This window comes from Squalius cephalus, assembly GCF_949319135.1.
Source record: "Squalius cephalus genome assembly, chromosome: 9".
NCBI classification, from domain to species: Eukaryota; Metazoa; Chordata; class Actinopteri; order Cypriniformes; family Leuciscidae; genus Squalius; species Squalius cephalus.
Genome location: NC_137130.1, coordinates 28,551,334 through 28,568,822, shown reverse-complemented (window position 1 = coordinate 28,568,822; position 17,489 = coordinate 28,551,334). Strand labels below are relative to the sequence as shown.

At 36.2% G+C, this 17,489-nt stretch overlaps 2 protein-coding genes across 3 annotated transcripts in view; both read right to left on the bottom strand.

Annotated features, from left to right (window-relative positions):
• The window catches only part of enox1 (ecto-NOX disulfide-thiol exchanger 1), a 456,290-nt gene that overhangs the window by 293,818 nt on the left and 144,983 nt on the right, over positions 1 to 17,489 (bottom strand). The window lies entirely within an intron of this gene.
• vgll3 (vestigial-like family member 3) lies at positions 7,844 to 13,244 on the bottom strand. 2 transcript variants are annotated; one of them, XM_079880915.1, is made up of 4 exons: positions 12,760 to 13,244; positions 11,069 to 11,399; positions 9,748 to 10,224; positions 7,844 to 8,723 (listed from the first exon to the last, which is right to left on the bottom strand). In XM_079880915.1, the coding sequence occupies exons 1-4, from the start codon at positions 12,904 to 12,906 to the stop codon at positions 8,683 to 8,685; spliced, it is 996 nt and encodes a 331-aa protein (XP_079737041.1). In that variant the 5' UTR covers positions 12,907 to 13,244; the 3' UTR covers positions 7,844 to 8,682. The 2 variants fall into 2 exon arrangements, with proteins under 2 accessions (XP_079737041.1, XP_079737042.1); XM_079880916.1 differs by having other exon boundaries at positions 11,069 to 11,396; positions 12,760 to 13,242.

Here is a 17,489-nt window from a genome sequence, read left to right as displayed (position 1 = left end):
ACTAATTTAACAGTGCTGTGCAAATATGCCTTTTCTGCTTGCACATGCCACATGTATACAATCTTAATGCATTTGAATAGGTGGATCCCAACCCTAAACAGGTAGCTTTCGGATCCCTCAGCACATGTGTATTATTGTAAGTGACCTACAAGAAATTCCAGAAGTATGTATACACTACTGGTGCTCTTGAAAGACCCAAGGCTGCATTTATTTGACCAAAAAATACAGTAATATTGATAATGATTCTGATATTGAGAATTTAGATGATAAATATTATTACAATTTAAAATAACTGTTTGCTGTTTTAAAATATTTTAAAATGGCACTTATTTCGTGTAATGGCAGTTGGATGGTATAACAGTTTCCACAAAAAAATCAGTGAAAACCTTCAACATTGATAATAACAATAAATGTTTCTTGAGCAGCAATCATCATTTCTGAAAGATCATGTGACACTGAAGACTGGAGTAATGATGCTCAAAATACAGCTTTGCATCACAGGTATACATTACATTTTCAAATATTTTAAAATTTAGATTGTATTATTTCACAGTTTAACTGTTTTACTGTATTTTTGATTATAAGGGACTTTTTTCAAAAAAGAAAAAAAAGAAATTATTCCAAACTTTTGACCAGTAGTGTACCTGGTCACATGTGTGTACAAAATTTTAATCAATTCAGAATTAGAAATCTGTGAAGAATTTCATACCGCAACATGAATATCTTTTACAATTTTTTTGTAAAGTTGCAAATGTTATAAAGAACCAGAGCTGCATCAATCATATAGTCTGCGCAGTGTTGGAAAAAGTTACTTTTAAAGGTAATACATTACAATATTGCATTACTCCCTAAAATGTAACTAATTTCAGTACTTTTTTATGGAAAGTAATGCATTACATTTTTCTGGTTATTTTAGCTGTTTATTGTGACAGGACAGTATAGAGTGGACAAGAAGCAAGGTGGGAAAGAGACGGGGGACGGGATCAGGAAAGGTCCACGAGCCAGGACTCGAACTCGGGTCACCCGAGCACAACGGCGCTACATGTCGGCGCGCTGACCACGAGGCCATCAGCGCCAACGCATTATGTTACTTTTAAGTTACTATTTCTCATCTGGGCTGGGCTGTTTGTTTCTTTGTTTTTTTAAAGCAAAAAAAAAATTTTGACCAAATGTAAAGGCCTTTTTTGGCCAATGAATAAGCCTCATGCTGAAGGAAATTCAAAATTTCACGCCTGTACAGTAGAGGGCGCCGCTCAAACAAACCTTTCAGCTGTACTGACATTTTTGATTGCAGAAGAAATGGATGCAAGAAAGTTCAACACTCTTCAGAAATAAAAACAAAAAATGAAACACAAATGTGATGTTTAACTAAAGCTCATTAATATGGTTGAATTGGATCTTTGAAGGACAGCAGCAAAGACATTGGTTAATAAAGTGAGATTAAATACATAAAGTGTATTTGTATTTAACATTTAATTATTGCAGATTCTCGTAATATTCAGTATTTGCATTGCACTGTTTTTGAGAACACTGAATCTGTTTTTGTGCAAGTGAGATGAGTAAATGCATGCTTACATTAAGTCCAGAACTACAAAAACCATCATGTTTACACAGCGCACACAACACCTCTGCACTCACTCCCTGTTTCTCCCAACATGGGGACAGGAGAGCTGTCAGTCAATAAATGGGAAAACAAAGCAACTTGCGTTACTTATTTGAAAAAGTAACTTTGCTGTAAATTTAAAAGTAATGTACTAGTTACCTGAAAAAAGTAATCTGATTACAAAACTCACATTACTTGTAATGCGTTACCCCCAACACTGTTTCTGCAGCCTGTATATTCTCAATTAACTACTGAATGGCCAGGTGACACTAAAAACAAGCCAGAGCTCCAATCTGAAGACATAAGCAGTTTAATTCAAGCACCACGCTCCATTTAATTCAACTTAGGAGGGTGCTGACATGTGATGGCTGGAGAAAAGGACCCTGCCCTTAACATCCAAACAGAGCCAGAGGGAAGCATTTTATCTCCGCTGGCTTGCATGAGGAAAGTAAATTATTCAAAATGTATCCGTCAAACTGAAAGAGTTTTTGGCATGTGAATGTGAGAGATCAGATCATATTTGGTCAAAGCGGTCTTTATGATTGCCATATGCTTCTCTACCTCACTGAACAAACAGAGCAGTGCCGAACGAGTCCAGTGAAACAGGGATGCCTGTATTTAGGCCGTTTCACATCCTGGCAGCTGGCATTGTGTTGGTGATTGTTAGACTAATCATCAGCTCAATTACGCAGGAATGTGCCTGAGAGACGAGGAAGAAAGCTCTGTTTTGACAGCTCAGCACTCCAGGGGCGAGAAGTCAAGCCTCTCTGCAGACCGACCCTCTTTTACTAAGACTTGAGAATTTGACACCACGCTTTTCATGTATTTATCTAGCATTAAGCACAAAAAAGATTCATTTTTTTTCCGGATTTGACACTTTGACTATTTAATCTGTATATTTCCTCGAAATATTCCTCAAATAATTATGGACTTCTGCGTAAGAGACTGTCTAAGCCGCAACATCACAAATGTGTGCACACTTCATCTGCCAATAATTTTAAATACAGCAACATTTTATACTTTGAAATGCATCACAGAGGATCTCTAGAATGTTCTTAACACAAATGTACCATTTCATTTTATTCTCGTTTTAATTTCCTTCAAGTTATTACATTATCACTCACAACCGGTAAAACCACCTGTCTTCAGACTCAAAACTTCATATAGATTAATGCATAAATTAAAAACAAATATAATATGTGCATTTTAAAAAAATATTACTACTTTACTACTAATTACTACTAATATTATGTCCTAAAAAAAAGGAAAAGTAAAAAATAAAAATAAAAAAAATAAAAATTAACAGTCCCTACACTTTGACACCATCAAATTACACAATTAAAATATATTATTAGAATAAATATTTAGATTTATTATTGTTTTTATAGTAAATATTTTCTGTCACAACCATGATAAGTCACCACCTGTAATAAAGTAAATGATTTGTATATATATTTCTATATAAATATTGAACATGTTAACATTTTGTATCTTGTTTAATCATATTGAGAAAAAAATCTTTAAAGTTTTTATGAACTTTCAATGAACTCGCTTTTTTTTTTTTAAATGGGTAAATTAATAATTAACACAACTGGAAATGTAGCTGTAGGAAAATACAGTCTGTCTGACAGTTTGATCAATTAATGCTCTAAAAGAATCATAATAAAATGTGATTCGAGAGCTTTATCTGGCCCTTTTCTGACTCCTGGTGTGAACTGGCGTGGACATCCAGCTTTTATGCACAGGGCTTTTGTTTGACTCACAGTCAGGCCATTCATTTGATTTCACTGACTTTAAAGGAACTATTTGAGCTGATTGGCAGATTCTGAACTGTAATGAAAAGAACGTATTCATAGACTTCCCAAGGCACTTATGCAGAACTTACAAGTATGAAAGGAAAAAGGTCTTTAAATATTTTACTGTTTAACAGTTACAAATGTTATGGATGTCAATTACATAAAGTGACCCCAAAAATATGTCGCCTGTAAACAAATAGCATTTCCCGAGAGATAAATTCATTCATTTTAACCAGCTGACGTTTTGGTGATTTTTATTGGATGTGTGAAGTCAGTTCTCCTCAAGTTCACACAGGTGTCCTTGAAGTTCATCCATTTGACGAACACAAAGTGTTACAATACTATTTGTATTGTCCTACTCCATTTTGAAGAGTATATGTATTTTTGTGTTTGTTTTGATTAAAGTAGGCTTTCTAAAAGTTAGAATACACCCTGTCCTGGTTTGGAAGAGCCTGTGATCTCCAAGGGGTGCCATGGAGAGCTGACAGGAATTAGCATAGAAGTGTATCCCATGCTAATGTGAAGGCTGCGGTCTCAGTCTTGGATTGGCAGGGGCTCCGTGTCTCCAATGGCCGGTTTCCTGAAGGAGGGGCAGAGCCTGTGGAGCGGCCCATGAAGAAACTCAGCTTCCTTGTACACTGCTGAGAGTCCTCTTCACCCCTTTTGAGAAAGTGCTGATGACTTTCCTATTTTTATAGATTATTATGTTGTAGGTCACTTATGAAACACAGATTTAAAATAAAATAATAATTAAATAATCAAACAAATATGATATGAATGAATGAATGAATAAATACTTTTCAAAAATGTTTAATTTCAGAATAAATGTAAATGATTTGTTTGCATGTGTCTTTAAACCATTACAAACACAGTATTAGTATATTTGAAAAGTAGACAGTGACCAACTAAACAGAGAGCTCAAAATATGTCAAAATGGCTTAATAAGAACCCAGATAGCAACATAGTGTCGGCCCAGATTCGGGCCACATCTGGTACATGTGGATTCAACGCGTACGAGATGTGGGCTGGATCTGGGCCGACACTGTCTAGGAATGAGGAGATAAATTGAGAGAACTGTGACATTGCTGTGTTGTCACTACCTATGGTTTTATGCATTGTAAACAAAATTGTTTGGTTTCTGTTTCATTTTCCTGGACTCTTAGTTTGTAACTCATTGTTTCCTGTGTTTCCTTTCTATCTCCATAGTATCTTAGTGTGTTGTTGTTTGTTGCTGTGATTACTCATTGTTTGATTGATTTGATTCACCTGTTCCTTGTTTAGCTCTTTAGTAACTCTGTGTATTTATAGTCTTCAGTTTGAGTTGTTCTTGGTTCTTGTCCATGTTTAGTTGGTTGTGACTCATGCATTCCAGTATTCTCTTCTCTCTTTTTTTTGGTTTATTGTTTAATAAAGGGACTGCTGAGGATATAGATCCTTATTATAAATAAATACATGAATAAATAGCATATTAAAATATAAATATATTTCATATGACATTTACAATATATTTTGCTATTCTTTATTTGACCATTTCATTAATTTTTATGGTGGCCCAGTGAAAATGTTGGCAAGTAGGTAAAAGTAAGGTAGTAGCAGAAAAAAAAAAAAAAACTTTTTTGGTAAGTCCTGATAGAATTTAAAGGGATAGTTCAGCCAAAAATGAAAATTGGCCCGTGATTTACTCACCCTGAAGCCGGTGTATATAACCTTCATCTTTCAGACGAATACAATCAGAGTTATATAAAAAAAATTTGCTGGCTCTTCCAAGCTTTACAGTGAGATTCAATTGGTATATTTTTTTGGAAGTCCATCAAATCGCATCCATCCATGATAAAAGTACTTGAAACGGCTCTGCGTGGGTTAATAAAGGCCTTCTGACGTGAAGCGATGCGTTCGTGAATCTGACTGCAGTAGATGTGAAAGATATGAATAAAAGTAGTCCACAGTAGTCGATTGTCGAGTTCACGCGCGTGCGATCATAGGTACTAAACCTATGCGCGTGAACTCGACAATCGACTACTGTGGACTTCGACCGAAAACAGGATGTAAATACAGGTATGTGCGCTGGTTGAATTAACATCACTTTTATTCATATCTTTCACATCTACTGTAGTCAGATTCACCCGTGTTCACTCTAAAGGAATCACTCACAATGGCTGGGCACTTGTAATGACACATCAAGGATGTTAAGAGGCTAAAAGCAGGTTTAAAACTTGCCCCATTGAAGTCAACAGGGTGCAAATTTTAAAAAGAGGATAACACTGTGTAGGCAACACCGATTTTTGTCGTTGTTCTCTGTACTGACAGCACTCCAAATTTACAAAAAAATGAGCTCAATGATAAAATTGACCGGAGTTCTCCTTTAAGATCAACATCATAAACACCACTGGTTTATTGGTCACTTTGGGTAGTGTCGCCCTGTTGTCTTTCCATATTTTGAACATCAATCGCATGAATGATCTTTCTGTATTTGATTTGCACTCCCATATATCGTGCAGTGCCACAGGCTGACCTGTCTTCGCCAAGCTCCCTGTTCATAAGAGCGAGCGGCCATGTGTTTTCTGCTGTTTGTGTCAGAGCGGCTGAATGCAGCTGGCAGGTCTCTTTACCCCTCATTTATCTGCTGATTTTGGGTCTGTCATGACCACTTGAGGAGCTCTCCTACTGCCTGTGATCACAGGGCCATCTCAAAACTTATATAATCAAGTATAGCAATTAGCAAAGCAGAAGGATGGTGTACCCGTCTGATATGGACAGGCTTATTCATCCACTAGACTAGAGCAAGAAAACAGCAATTATTCATGTCCCATAATTTTGTTTTAATGTTCAACATGGACAAAAACATTGAGGGTCATGGATGAAACAAGGTACAGCACAATGGCTGTTAGATACACAACTGCAGAAGGAGGCTTTAAATTTAAAACCTTTTGGCATTACAGAACTCTAATTCTTATTGTTTACATACTGTGAAAAAAGAACACTTTTTTAAAAAAGTTTGTATTACTGAAATAATATACTAGGAATATTAACTGTAAACTGCAAGTAATGTTTTCGGACACTTAAATTGCAATTAAATGAAAATGTTTTGTAGTTTTAATTTATTTTAAATGTAATTAGTTGAACTTATGAGTGGTTTCTGACATACTTGTGTACATATTAATTTAATTTCTTAATTTTTTGTATATATTGTTACATTGTACTGCTGAATGTTATGACAAGCATTTATGGGAAACAACAAAAACAAACTTTAAAGTAATTTTTTTTTTTTTTAAACTTGTATTCTTGTATTTAAATATATTTGTAATTACACATGTGTAATGATGAAGTTGCAGTTTTTTACATTTAAAATATATTAACTTTAATTGGGTGAAATAAGTGTTAGTTCACCCAAAAATGAAAGAAATTGTCAATCAATTACTCACCCTTATGTCGTTCCAAACCCTAAGGCTTTCGTTCATCTTACAAAACACAAATGAAGATCTTTTCGATGCAATATGAGAGCTTTCTGTACTCTTCATTGACAGCTACGCAACTACCACTTTGACACTTCAAAAAGTTCACAAAGAGATTGGAAAACTAATAGCAGTTTAGTTTAGCAGTTTTACAGAAATCTCTCAGATTTTATTTCAATATCTTCATTTATGTTTCGAAGATGAATGAAAGTCTAATGGTTTTGGAACGACATGAGGGAGAGTAATTAATGATAGAATTTACATATTTGGGTGAACTATCCCTTTAAGAAACATCATCATGATCTTACACTTTCTTTAAATAAACTTAAGTGGCCTTTTATTAACATTATATTTTTTTTAAATAAACTTTAAAGGATTTAAAGTACACTACAATTGAGCGCACTTCTTTTTCACAAGTTTACATGAAATAGTCTTTCTCCTCTAGAGTTTCTGAGTTTCTAGTTTGTGATTCAGCCTCAGTATGAAGCAGCTGGTGATGTCCTGAAAGTGAGAGGGTCTGTGCCGCCACCTGGTCAGAGATCTCACTCCGAAACCCCACATTCACACTAACTCAGCTCCTCCACTCACAGGACAACCAGCCCAACAGCTGTCTTTTACGACAAATATAATGCAATATCTGGCACTGTGCTTGTATAAAAATATTTCAAGCTGCATCTCTCCCAAATAATGCTCGATTTCACACCAGAGTGCATATTCTACACTCTCCGCATTCTTTGAGTGGATTTTGGGTCGACGTTACACGGAGGCCGATCGCCACATTCTTTTGGTTTATCACAATCTCTATTAGGACATATTTGTAGTGGATAAGAGGAGTCTGTTTTAACTGCAATTGTTCAAGTTGTCTTGGATCGAACTTCCTAGCCAGACAGGAAGCACATTCCAACTTCTGACATTTAGGAACATTCACATAAACTTTTTTTGTTTTTGCAATATAACACAGTTTATGACACGTCCCAGATTCTGTGGCTTTGCGAGAGTTGAAGCTAAATGTGAATGGAATGATACTATCCCTTCTGGGACTTTGTGCTCTGCATATTTCGTTCCCAAAATTGGTCAAGAGTTATTCTGCAGTGTGTTTTGGTGCCACTGACCTCTCAAATGCCTTACATCCTATTGACGAGGAAAAGTAAAACAGATAAAAGCACTACCACTGACAACATTTAAAGGGACAGTAACCACTGTATTGATTTAATAAATCCATCCAAACAAAAACAGGTTGTTTGCCAATAAAACTTAGCAGTTCATGTAAGGCAGTAAAACCAATTCCTCAAAGGCGAGACACTTTGACATCAAAAAATAATCTATTAACACATATTACAAACAGAAAACACCAATCAGTAAAGTCACGAGACTATTTTAGACAAATATATTAAAGTAAATAAAGATTTTCTCAGACATTTCTGCCTTGTACTGTACTAAATACAATCAGTTCTTTCAACAGAACCTGTGCAAGTACATAAATGCAGTTCTAAAGCATCAACCATGTCGAGAAAACCTCCTTTGTGTAAAGAAAGAGGGAGATATACCTCTTAAACCTCATTTGGGACGTTTAGCATCCATACAGGAAAAGCCCAGATGGGAGAAGAAAGCGTCCTGAATTGGATCTCTGTCCATGAGCGCACAAACTCAGACAGGATGGTATGCTTTACAAAAACACTAGTTTTCCCCAAAGCTGTTTTTGTGCTTGTCTCACTGATAGAGACTGATCTGCCCCCTGAATAGTTCCCAAGACAGTCCTCTGAGGAAACACTCCACATGCAGTTTGGTGTGGTCCAGTCTAAGACGTGTAGTCCAGTGAATCTTCTCTGTCTCAGAACCAGACACTGGCCTTCGCTTTGTCTTGCTCTGGTGCTGTGGGTGAGGAAACGAATCGTGTTAAAACATGTTTGCTTCATCCAGCAACATAACATAAGGGTTGTGACGCCATATGACAGTCTACGGTTTATACAGGAAATAAACCAATAAAATCTAGAAAAAAGGTAATAGTAATCAAAATGTAAAAATATGGCAAATTATGCACAATCAAGTATGTGGCATCCACTGACATATCTAATAATGACTGATAAACATCTCTAATATCGACCAATAACTGACAGATATCATGTATATATAAATGTGTCAGGACTGTGAAAGCAACGACAAAATATGGGTAATGTGAGTCGGAAAGGAAGAAATAGTTAAAGGGTCTTATTATAATATTAGATGTACTGTCTTGTGTTGTGAAGCTGTTTTTGCTATTTGTTACTGTTTAAAAGTTTGAGGTCAGTAAGAAATGAATAATTTTATTCAGCAAGAACGCATTAAATTGGCCAAAAGTGACAAAAGTAAAGACATTTATAATGTTTCAGAAGATTTCAAATAGATGCTGTTCTTTTGAACTTTCGATTCATTCAATTTTTTTAACGAAGAATCCTGATAAAAATCACGGTTCCACAAAAATATAAGCAGCACAATTGTTTTCAACATTGATAATAATAAGAAATGTTTACTGAGCAGCAAATCAGCATATCAGAAAGATTTCTGAAGGATCATGTGACACTGAAGACTGGAGTAATGAAGCTGAAAATTCAGCTTTGACCAAAACAAAAATTGATGTTGTAATATTTTAAAATATGACTGTTTTTACTGTATTTTTAATCAAATAAGACATGAGACTTCTTTCAAAAGCTTTGAACTGTAGTGTATGAGATGAAGCTTTTTACTGTTAAGAATCTATTTAACTGAAATATCCAAAAATAGGCATTATCACGAGGTTATTTAATATGTATATAAACCATTTTGTGTTGACTTCCCAATAAAAATGACTACATAATGATGATTTACAAATGCTGTGGAAGTGTACAGATCTATGATCTATTCGCTCATCTTGTCTCACCTGTGTCATAGATGTCCACCGACCCGTGGAAAGAAACGGGCCAGTTGGGTGCCGGGATGCTACTCGGTTCCAGCTCTGTTTTGATGGCGTCTGTGTAGGACGTGGGGCTGCATGACGCTCTTACACCGGGTAGCAGGAGGGGGCTGAAGCGGGGGTCCAGCGCGGGGCTGTGGGCGTGATGGAGCACGCGGTGGGGGTGGGGGTGGCGGGGGTGCATGTGAGGGTACATCTCGTGCACGTGGGGGTATCCCGCTCCACTCTGGGCTCCCAGGCCGTAGTGCCATGAGTCAGTAAGAGCAGAAGGAGGGGCCAGGCTGTGGCTGCTCCAGATGCCAGTGTCTGCGGGGTGGAAGGCAGCGCTGTGGGGGAAGTCAGGGTGAGAGGGGGGGACACACGGGCTGGTCTGAGATGGGTAACCGCTACCCCACACGGACGACGATACGGAGCCACACTGACCCTCGGAGTGGGAGGTTCCTTCTGAAACACAACACACAATCAGTTCCTCAGTACCTGGATATCGGATTGAAATGGTTTGTAGTATTCTGTCATACCACTTAACAATGGTAAAAAGTGATTGGAAACCTAAAAGAGAAATGCATACTTTCCCTTAGATTCATGTACATTTTAACATACAATATTGATGTTGGAAAAAAAAAGTTCACCAACACAGAATGCCTTTAGCTTAGCAGTTGTGCTATACTGACCAATCAGAAGCCAGGACTAGAACTATACGTTTATTTTATGTTGCGGGTCAATTTAACCCACTAAGTAGTCGAAAATATCGGCTATTCTTTTATTTTTTTATTTTTTTTGATGTTTTGAGGGTTTTTTACACATGAGTCATGGACTAGCATGCAAAGTTTCGACACTCTGTGTTGTGGAATGTGCATACAACATTACAATATTGGGTAACATTATTTTTTACTTGTAGTCACATTACATGTACTTGTAGTGGTAGCACTTTATTTTACAGTCCTGATCCCAATGTACATACTATGTACTTCTTATAGTTATTGTAATAACTATGTAATAACTATGTATTAACCCTAAACCTAACCTTAACCCATGTAGTTGCCTTATATTACCCAGTAGTTGTACAATGTAAGTACATGTAAGTAGTAATGCAGTAATAACAGTAAATTATGCATAATTACATGAAACTAACTCCAAACCAAACTTTATTCTTAACCTTATAGTAAGTACATGTTGCTAATTAATATGACTTAGTACTTAAATGTAATTACACTGTAACAAGGACACTTTACTAAATAAAGTGTTATGTTATGTTAATGATGTGAGTTTTGGGAACACTGTCTCCTACCTTTCCACGGTCCTCCAGAGTGAAGTCTGCCGGTTTTAGCGTCATTGCTGAAGGAGCTGGGCTGGCTCAAAGCACGTGAGAAATGTTCGTCCACCACGTCCCCGATGTCTCCACGGAAATAGGTGAACACCACACACCTGGCACTCAAGTACTCGGCCTCGGCGGGCTGCGCCTCCTTGCTGCGCTCCTCTTCCCCAGCGTTCTGCTCCTCCTCTCGGGGAAGCTCGGGCTCGGGACGGGGCTTCATCGCTCCAGGCTGCTTATTCTGGCCACACTGAGAGGGAAACTCCTCAGAATCCTGCATCCTGCTGTAGGCACCAAACTTCTTCTGCTGAAAGACACAGATTTGTGTTCATTATGAAGAATTGAACTGGTCAGGGCAGGGTTAAAAGCTGCCGCACACACACATTCACCACCTGGTCTTCGACCAAAAATAGATTGTTGAGGATTGTCTCTGAACTGATGGCCCAGTGCCCGCGCTTGGCACATTAGTGGTACGCTGATTTACGCCCATGAAGATTTCCGTATACGAGAGACTGTATAAACACATTCAGTTGTAATTCACAGCTTGGAATTTGAAGAATTCTATATCAAATGTCATAAAATATGGTTTTATTTAATATCATTACAGCATTTAGAGAAAAACTCAGTCTGGACACACCTTCGCATTTCATTATTATTATTTTCCACATTTTAAAGTAACAATAATGTTTAATAATGTACTGGGAATTACGCATTGACTAAAACGTCAAAAGAAAAAAATCTTAGACATTTACTGGTCCAACTCGTCCAATAAAATAGTGTAATATTTTTTTTTAGATAAATAAATATATATATAAATAACAGTTTATTCTTCACTGTTCTGTCTTGTCCATTAGAATAGTGTACTAACAGTGTATGTGTGTGTGTGTGTGTATATATATATATATATATATATATATATATATATGAATACTTAAGATGTAAAAGCCTCTAAGTGCCATCTGAAATTTTCTTCTAGAATGATCATTTTTATCAAGCTTGTATAGTTAAGTTCAGTAATTTCACTTAAATGACAATTAATAGGTCATTTGCACTGCCATTTAAGTGAAATTACTGAACTTAAATATACAAGCTTGATAAAAATGATCATTCTAGAAGAAAATTTCAGATGGCACTTAGCCTAGAGGCTTTTACATCTTAAGTATTCATATATATATATATATATATATATATATAAAATTATTATTTTTATTACTATTTTTTTGCTGAGATAATTTAAAAAGTATTTAAAGCTTTAAGAAAAAAAAGCTTTAAAAATGTTTGCATTTGTGGTCATTTTATCTATCTATCTATCTATCTATCTATCTATCTATCTATCTATCTATCTATCTATCTATAGGCTATATAATAACCACGAATGCAACATTTTAAAGCTTTTTTTCTTATATATATATATATATAACTGTATAACTGTTTTGTCTTCACTGTCCTGTCTGACTTGTTCATTAAAATAGTGTAATATATAATTGTGTGTGTGTACAGAGTGTATGAGTATATAGGCTATATATGATGAAAACAAATGCAACATTTTTAAAGCTTTTTACTTAAGGCTTTAAATGCTTTTTAAATCATCTCAGCAAAAATGTCAGAAGCAGAACTTTGTTTTCCTAACTTTTCTTGAGTCGTCCGAGTCAGAGTAAAGCACCTACCTGCTGCTGATGATGATGATGCTGATGATGATGATGATAGTACGCCGCTTTGTAAGCTGCCGCTGCCGCCGCTGCTGATGATGATGTCGCAGGCAAGTAGTGATGAGCTCCATAACTCTGATGATACATAACATCCAAACAACTCATGGCAGAGGCTTAGACGATCTCAAGAGGCTCTTCAGAAACACGGCAGCTTCCTCAACCGCAGATAAATGATGTCATCATTCCCCCCTATATAAACCTGAGCGTTGACAAAAGCGCCGCGGTTTGTAAAAGAAAATATTAGCATAAAAACAAAAGTGTCCCCATCGAGGCTTCACCACCTACAGACAGACAGCGGATCAAAACACAGCGACAGACGCGAGCAGCGCGTGAAAGTTACAGGAGCTGCGCTGATTGGTGGGAAGTTTGGAGCGCTACGATCTGATTGGTGGAATCAGGGCTCCGCTGAAGAAACCGAAACAAATATTCATAAAGCACTATACTTTACCAGTTAGTAAAAGATAAACAAACTGCCGAACTGTTTTGACAAGCTCAAAACTAACTTTTTGAGAAAAACACCTGGTTAACTGAAGTTGTAAAAAGCACTATATGCTTTAGGTTATACTGCATTCTTGCATTGCATTAATTTTATGTTTCTGTGGGTGTAGGCTATTCATTTTTACTCTAGTAATATGTTGTTCGCTTGAGGGGAAATTTTAATAACCGAGATTTTTTTTAAAAATGTCCTGTCATCTTAATTAGCCGTGTTTAAGGTAGGTTTGCATTAGGCATGTGCTGCCACCTGCTGTAGACCCACTGACTGTCTTAACCAGAATTCACTGCCTGACGTTGAGTGATTGATAAAAGATGATTAGCTTTAAGATTTTACATTAAAACTTTTAAACATTTAGCTTTAGCTTTAATGGCGTGTTTGTTTTAATAAATTGCATTGTGTCATTATAAGCTAATAATAATAATAATATTAACAAAATGTTTTAAATTATTAAATGAAATAGCTATATCTAAAAAAGGTACCAGTTAAAAGTTTTGGTATTTAGCCAGCCTTGTGCTTGTGTTTGTTAGAAAGAATGTTGAGAAAGAATGCTAATGTTTCTATAAGTATACACTTATACAATAATCATTTATAATACAAAATCATAGTTACAGGGTTGACTAAACATATAAAGTGATAAAAAAAGTGAAGACACTAGTGATGTTAATATGACAGACTTTATTTATTTAAAGGTAAAAGGAATGTGAGATAGAGTTGGTAGGATTAATGTAATGTGGACACCACTTCAAGTCTTGTTAATCGACATCAGAATAAATACAAAATACTGGCTTTTATTTCCATTTTTAATCAAAAGTTGCATATTTCCTAATACAGCGAAGCAAAGGAGACAGGCCAATGACCTGAGAAGAATGAGGTTATATTACTTTTTTTTTTTTAAATAAAATAAATAAAGTTGCTGAATTTATACTTTTTTAATGAAAAATCACTATAACAACACATAACAGTGTGGGATACAAAAGGCACATGACCCATTTTCCATTCACAAACATGGCAATGGTGAATGTGTTCCTGGTCTATAATAAAGTAATGGATCAACATTTTAATCATTTTATCAACTTTATTATCAAATCAATACAATAAGCACTTTCCTGACATAGAAATGGAACATTTTTGCATAAAAGTTGTTCCAGATTCAGAACATAGCAGTGTCAGAGTATTTATCAGTTGCAACAAAGCCAACCTAATGCAATGGGGAAGAGTTTGGAAAAGACAAGATAGTTCACTATATTATTAATTTGCGTGTTCCCATGCAGTTGTTGTCATGGCTAAACTGCTTGATCACTTTGATGGTTAGACACAATCCAGAAGGAGATGTGAATATTTCAGTGGTGTTGTGATATGGTTTATCTAGGCCAGGGCACAGTCACTGAGAAGAGACTTACAGCCATAACAGAGACACACACACACACACACTACAGTGCAGTGAAGTCTTCTCTTGTCGATCCAAGTTAATCCTACAGGCCTAACTGAATCTCACCAGTGATTTTCTTCTCCCTGCATTCCACTTTATTCTAGTTTAACTCTATGATAATTCATATCATGTTTATCATCATTTTTTAATAAGCTTTAATAAGCAGGAAACACATAGTGAATTAGTTCTCTCTCTATTGCCTCACAGCTCACAAAGAATGCTTCAAAGTCTAACCCTGTGGGACGGTACTTCATAAGACACTGCTATGTTGTATTATTCCACTGGCACACATTTGATCAAATCCCCCATGCAGTGGAGCCATTTTACTTGAGAACAAAGGAAAATTAAACTACAATAAAAATAGTGATAATTTGATTTTTTTTCTTTTCTCCTTACCAAGCCATTGAGCAATACATTTCAGTTGCTTTCATTTCTTTGACTGTGCAAGAAGGGCATCAATAGAGTTCAAAGCAAGCGGTCTAAGTTTATGCATTTGTTAATTCTATACTCTTGTGATCACTTAGTGATGCCAGAAGAACAATTTTTGGTTCCTAAAAGAATAATTCACTTAACACTTCTTAAAATAACCTTTTTTTTTTCTTAGTGTGAAGAACATTTGAAAAATCTAAATAAACTTTATACACTAGAACCTTTTGTGCAATGGAAAGGTTCCATTGATGCTAAAAGTTCTTCATGAAACCATAGATGTATCTTGGTTGTGGTTGTAGTGCATGCTTAAGGGAGAATCCAAAATAAACAGTCTCTATTTAATCCACAAACTAAAACTCAGGAGTTTGCTTGGAGAATAACGAAACACAACCATGTTTAACTTAGACAATACCAAATGAACTGAGGAAATTCAGGGCTTAAACATACGGGGAGAGTAATTAGATAACTAAATGAACAACAGGTGAACATAATCAGTAACTAAGGGAACAAACTGGCACGCACAAGGTAACTAGGGATGCATCCGAAATCACATTCTTCCCTACTATATAGTAGGCGAAAAATTGTATGTAACCAAAGAAGTATGTCCGAATTCACAGTACAAAACAGTAGGCAAAAAGTAACCAGATGACCGATTACTTCTGGAGAGATTCTAAAGAGTGCATATGATGGACAATTTACTATCCCATGAGGCCACGGGAGAGGATTTGTGAATGGCAGTGAAGCGACGGTCACATGACAATGACAGCATGGCGAATGTAAGTCCAGATTACATTCATTCTACACATATTCATACTATATAGAAGACACTCACGAGTGCACTCATTCAATGCACCGCAATATCGAGTGTACAACCGATGTGCGCTCAACGTCTAAAGTATACCCATAATGCACTGTGAGAGTCGTGCATTGAATGAATTCCCGCATCAGACCAGAAGATGGCATTCGCAGCTGAATCATCCGTCGAACCATCCATTCATTTTACAAACCAATGTGGCTACAAAATAATATCATACAGGTATACATTGCTTTTTAATTGATTATTATATTGTTTAATTAAGGTTTATACATGCTAGCTTCCATGAGCTGCCAGTTCACGAAGTTTAAAATGATTATTTAACAGCAAAAGCGGCATTGATTGCACCAGAAGGGTTGCCGCTTTTGCATAGTTTGTGCTTGCTGTTTAATGATTACGTTAAACTTTGCAAACTGGCAGCTACAGTAGTCATGATAAGATTTACCTTGAACTCTGTCATGTAAGCTATGTGTAAACCTTAATTAAACAATTTAATAATTAATTAAAAATGAAATTATACCTCTATGATATTACGCTGTACCCACATTGGACCGCGGTTTGTAAAATGAATGGATGTATGGATGATTACGCTGCAGACGCAATCTTCTGGTCAGACACAGGGATTCCTTCGGTACGACCCTCACAGTGCATTATGGGTATTCTCTAGCCGTTGAGCGTACATCAGTTGTGCACTCGTTATTGCGGTGCATTGTGGGATTGAATGAGTGCACTATAACATATGGTTTCAGACACCACTATAAAATTACTGTTCCCTCAAATAGTGCCCTATATAAGGGTATAGGGGGTGATTTCAGACACAGCTATCATCAAATTACAGGGTACACAGGCAAACAGGCGAACATACACGTTACAAGATGCCACTAAAGAACCTTTAAGAGTGTAGATGGAAACAAATGTAGACAGAAAGAGGGTTTTCAAGCAATACCAGTACCAGCTAGAAAAGGGGGCAATTTGTTTTGCCCACTTCATCATATAAATGTACTTTCAGAAAAAAAAAACAGTGACCTACATAAATAACAGGAAGACTGGTGTGCATTAGTTCAGTTGAAATGAGAATTCTGCTATATTCTAGTATAATCATCTCATCACTGCCATGATGCCAAGTAGACTTGTGGAAACTGTCACAGGTGTGGCACAGAAGGCATACAGGTTGATGTATTGTGCAATCTAAATGCAATCACTCCAGCAAAGACCTTTGCATTTGAGAATTTGCCTGCAGACAAGACTTCTGTTCAGAGGAACAGCTGCATTAACCCTCAATTAAATGCAAATTAGAGTAACACACAGAAACTTTGTTAATGTACTGACAATTGATGGTGGGATTACCTGACATTATCAAAATCTGTTTTTGACACTGAAGATAAGAGCTATACACTCTGAAATCCCCCTGACAATCTCACAGTCTGTTTGTCTAGACATTTGTGATAATATAATGTAATGTAATGTAATGTAATGTAATAATATAATATAATATAATACAATATAATATAATATAATAT

Coding starts and splice junctions, on each gene's coding strand:
- vgll3 (XM_079880915.1), bottom strand. CDS start 12,906: ATGAGTTGTTTGGATGTTATGTATCATCAGAGTTATGGAGCTCATCAC. Junction 10,225..11,068: donor CTCTGGAGGACCGTGGAAAG/GTAGGAGACAGT, acceptor GTTGTGTTTCAG/AAGGAACCTCCCACTCCGAG. Junction 8,724..9,747: donor GGTGGACATCTATGACACAG/GTGAGACAAGAT, acceptor CCTCACCCACAG/CACCAGAGCAAGACAAAGCG.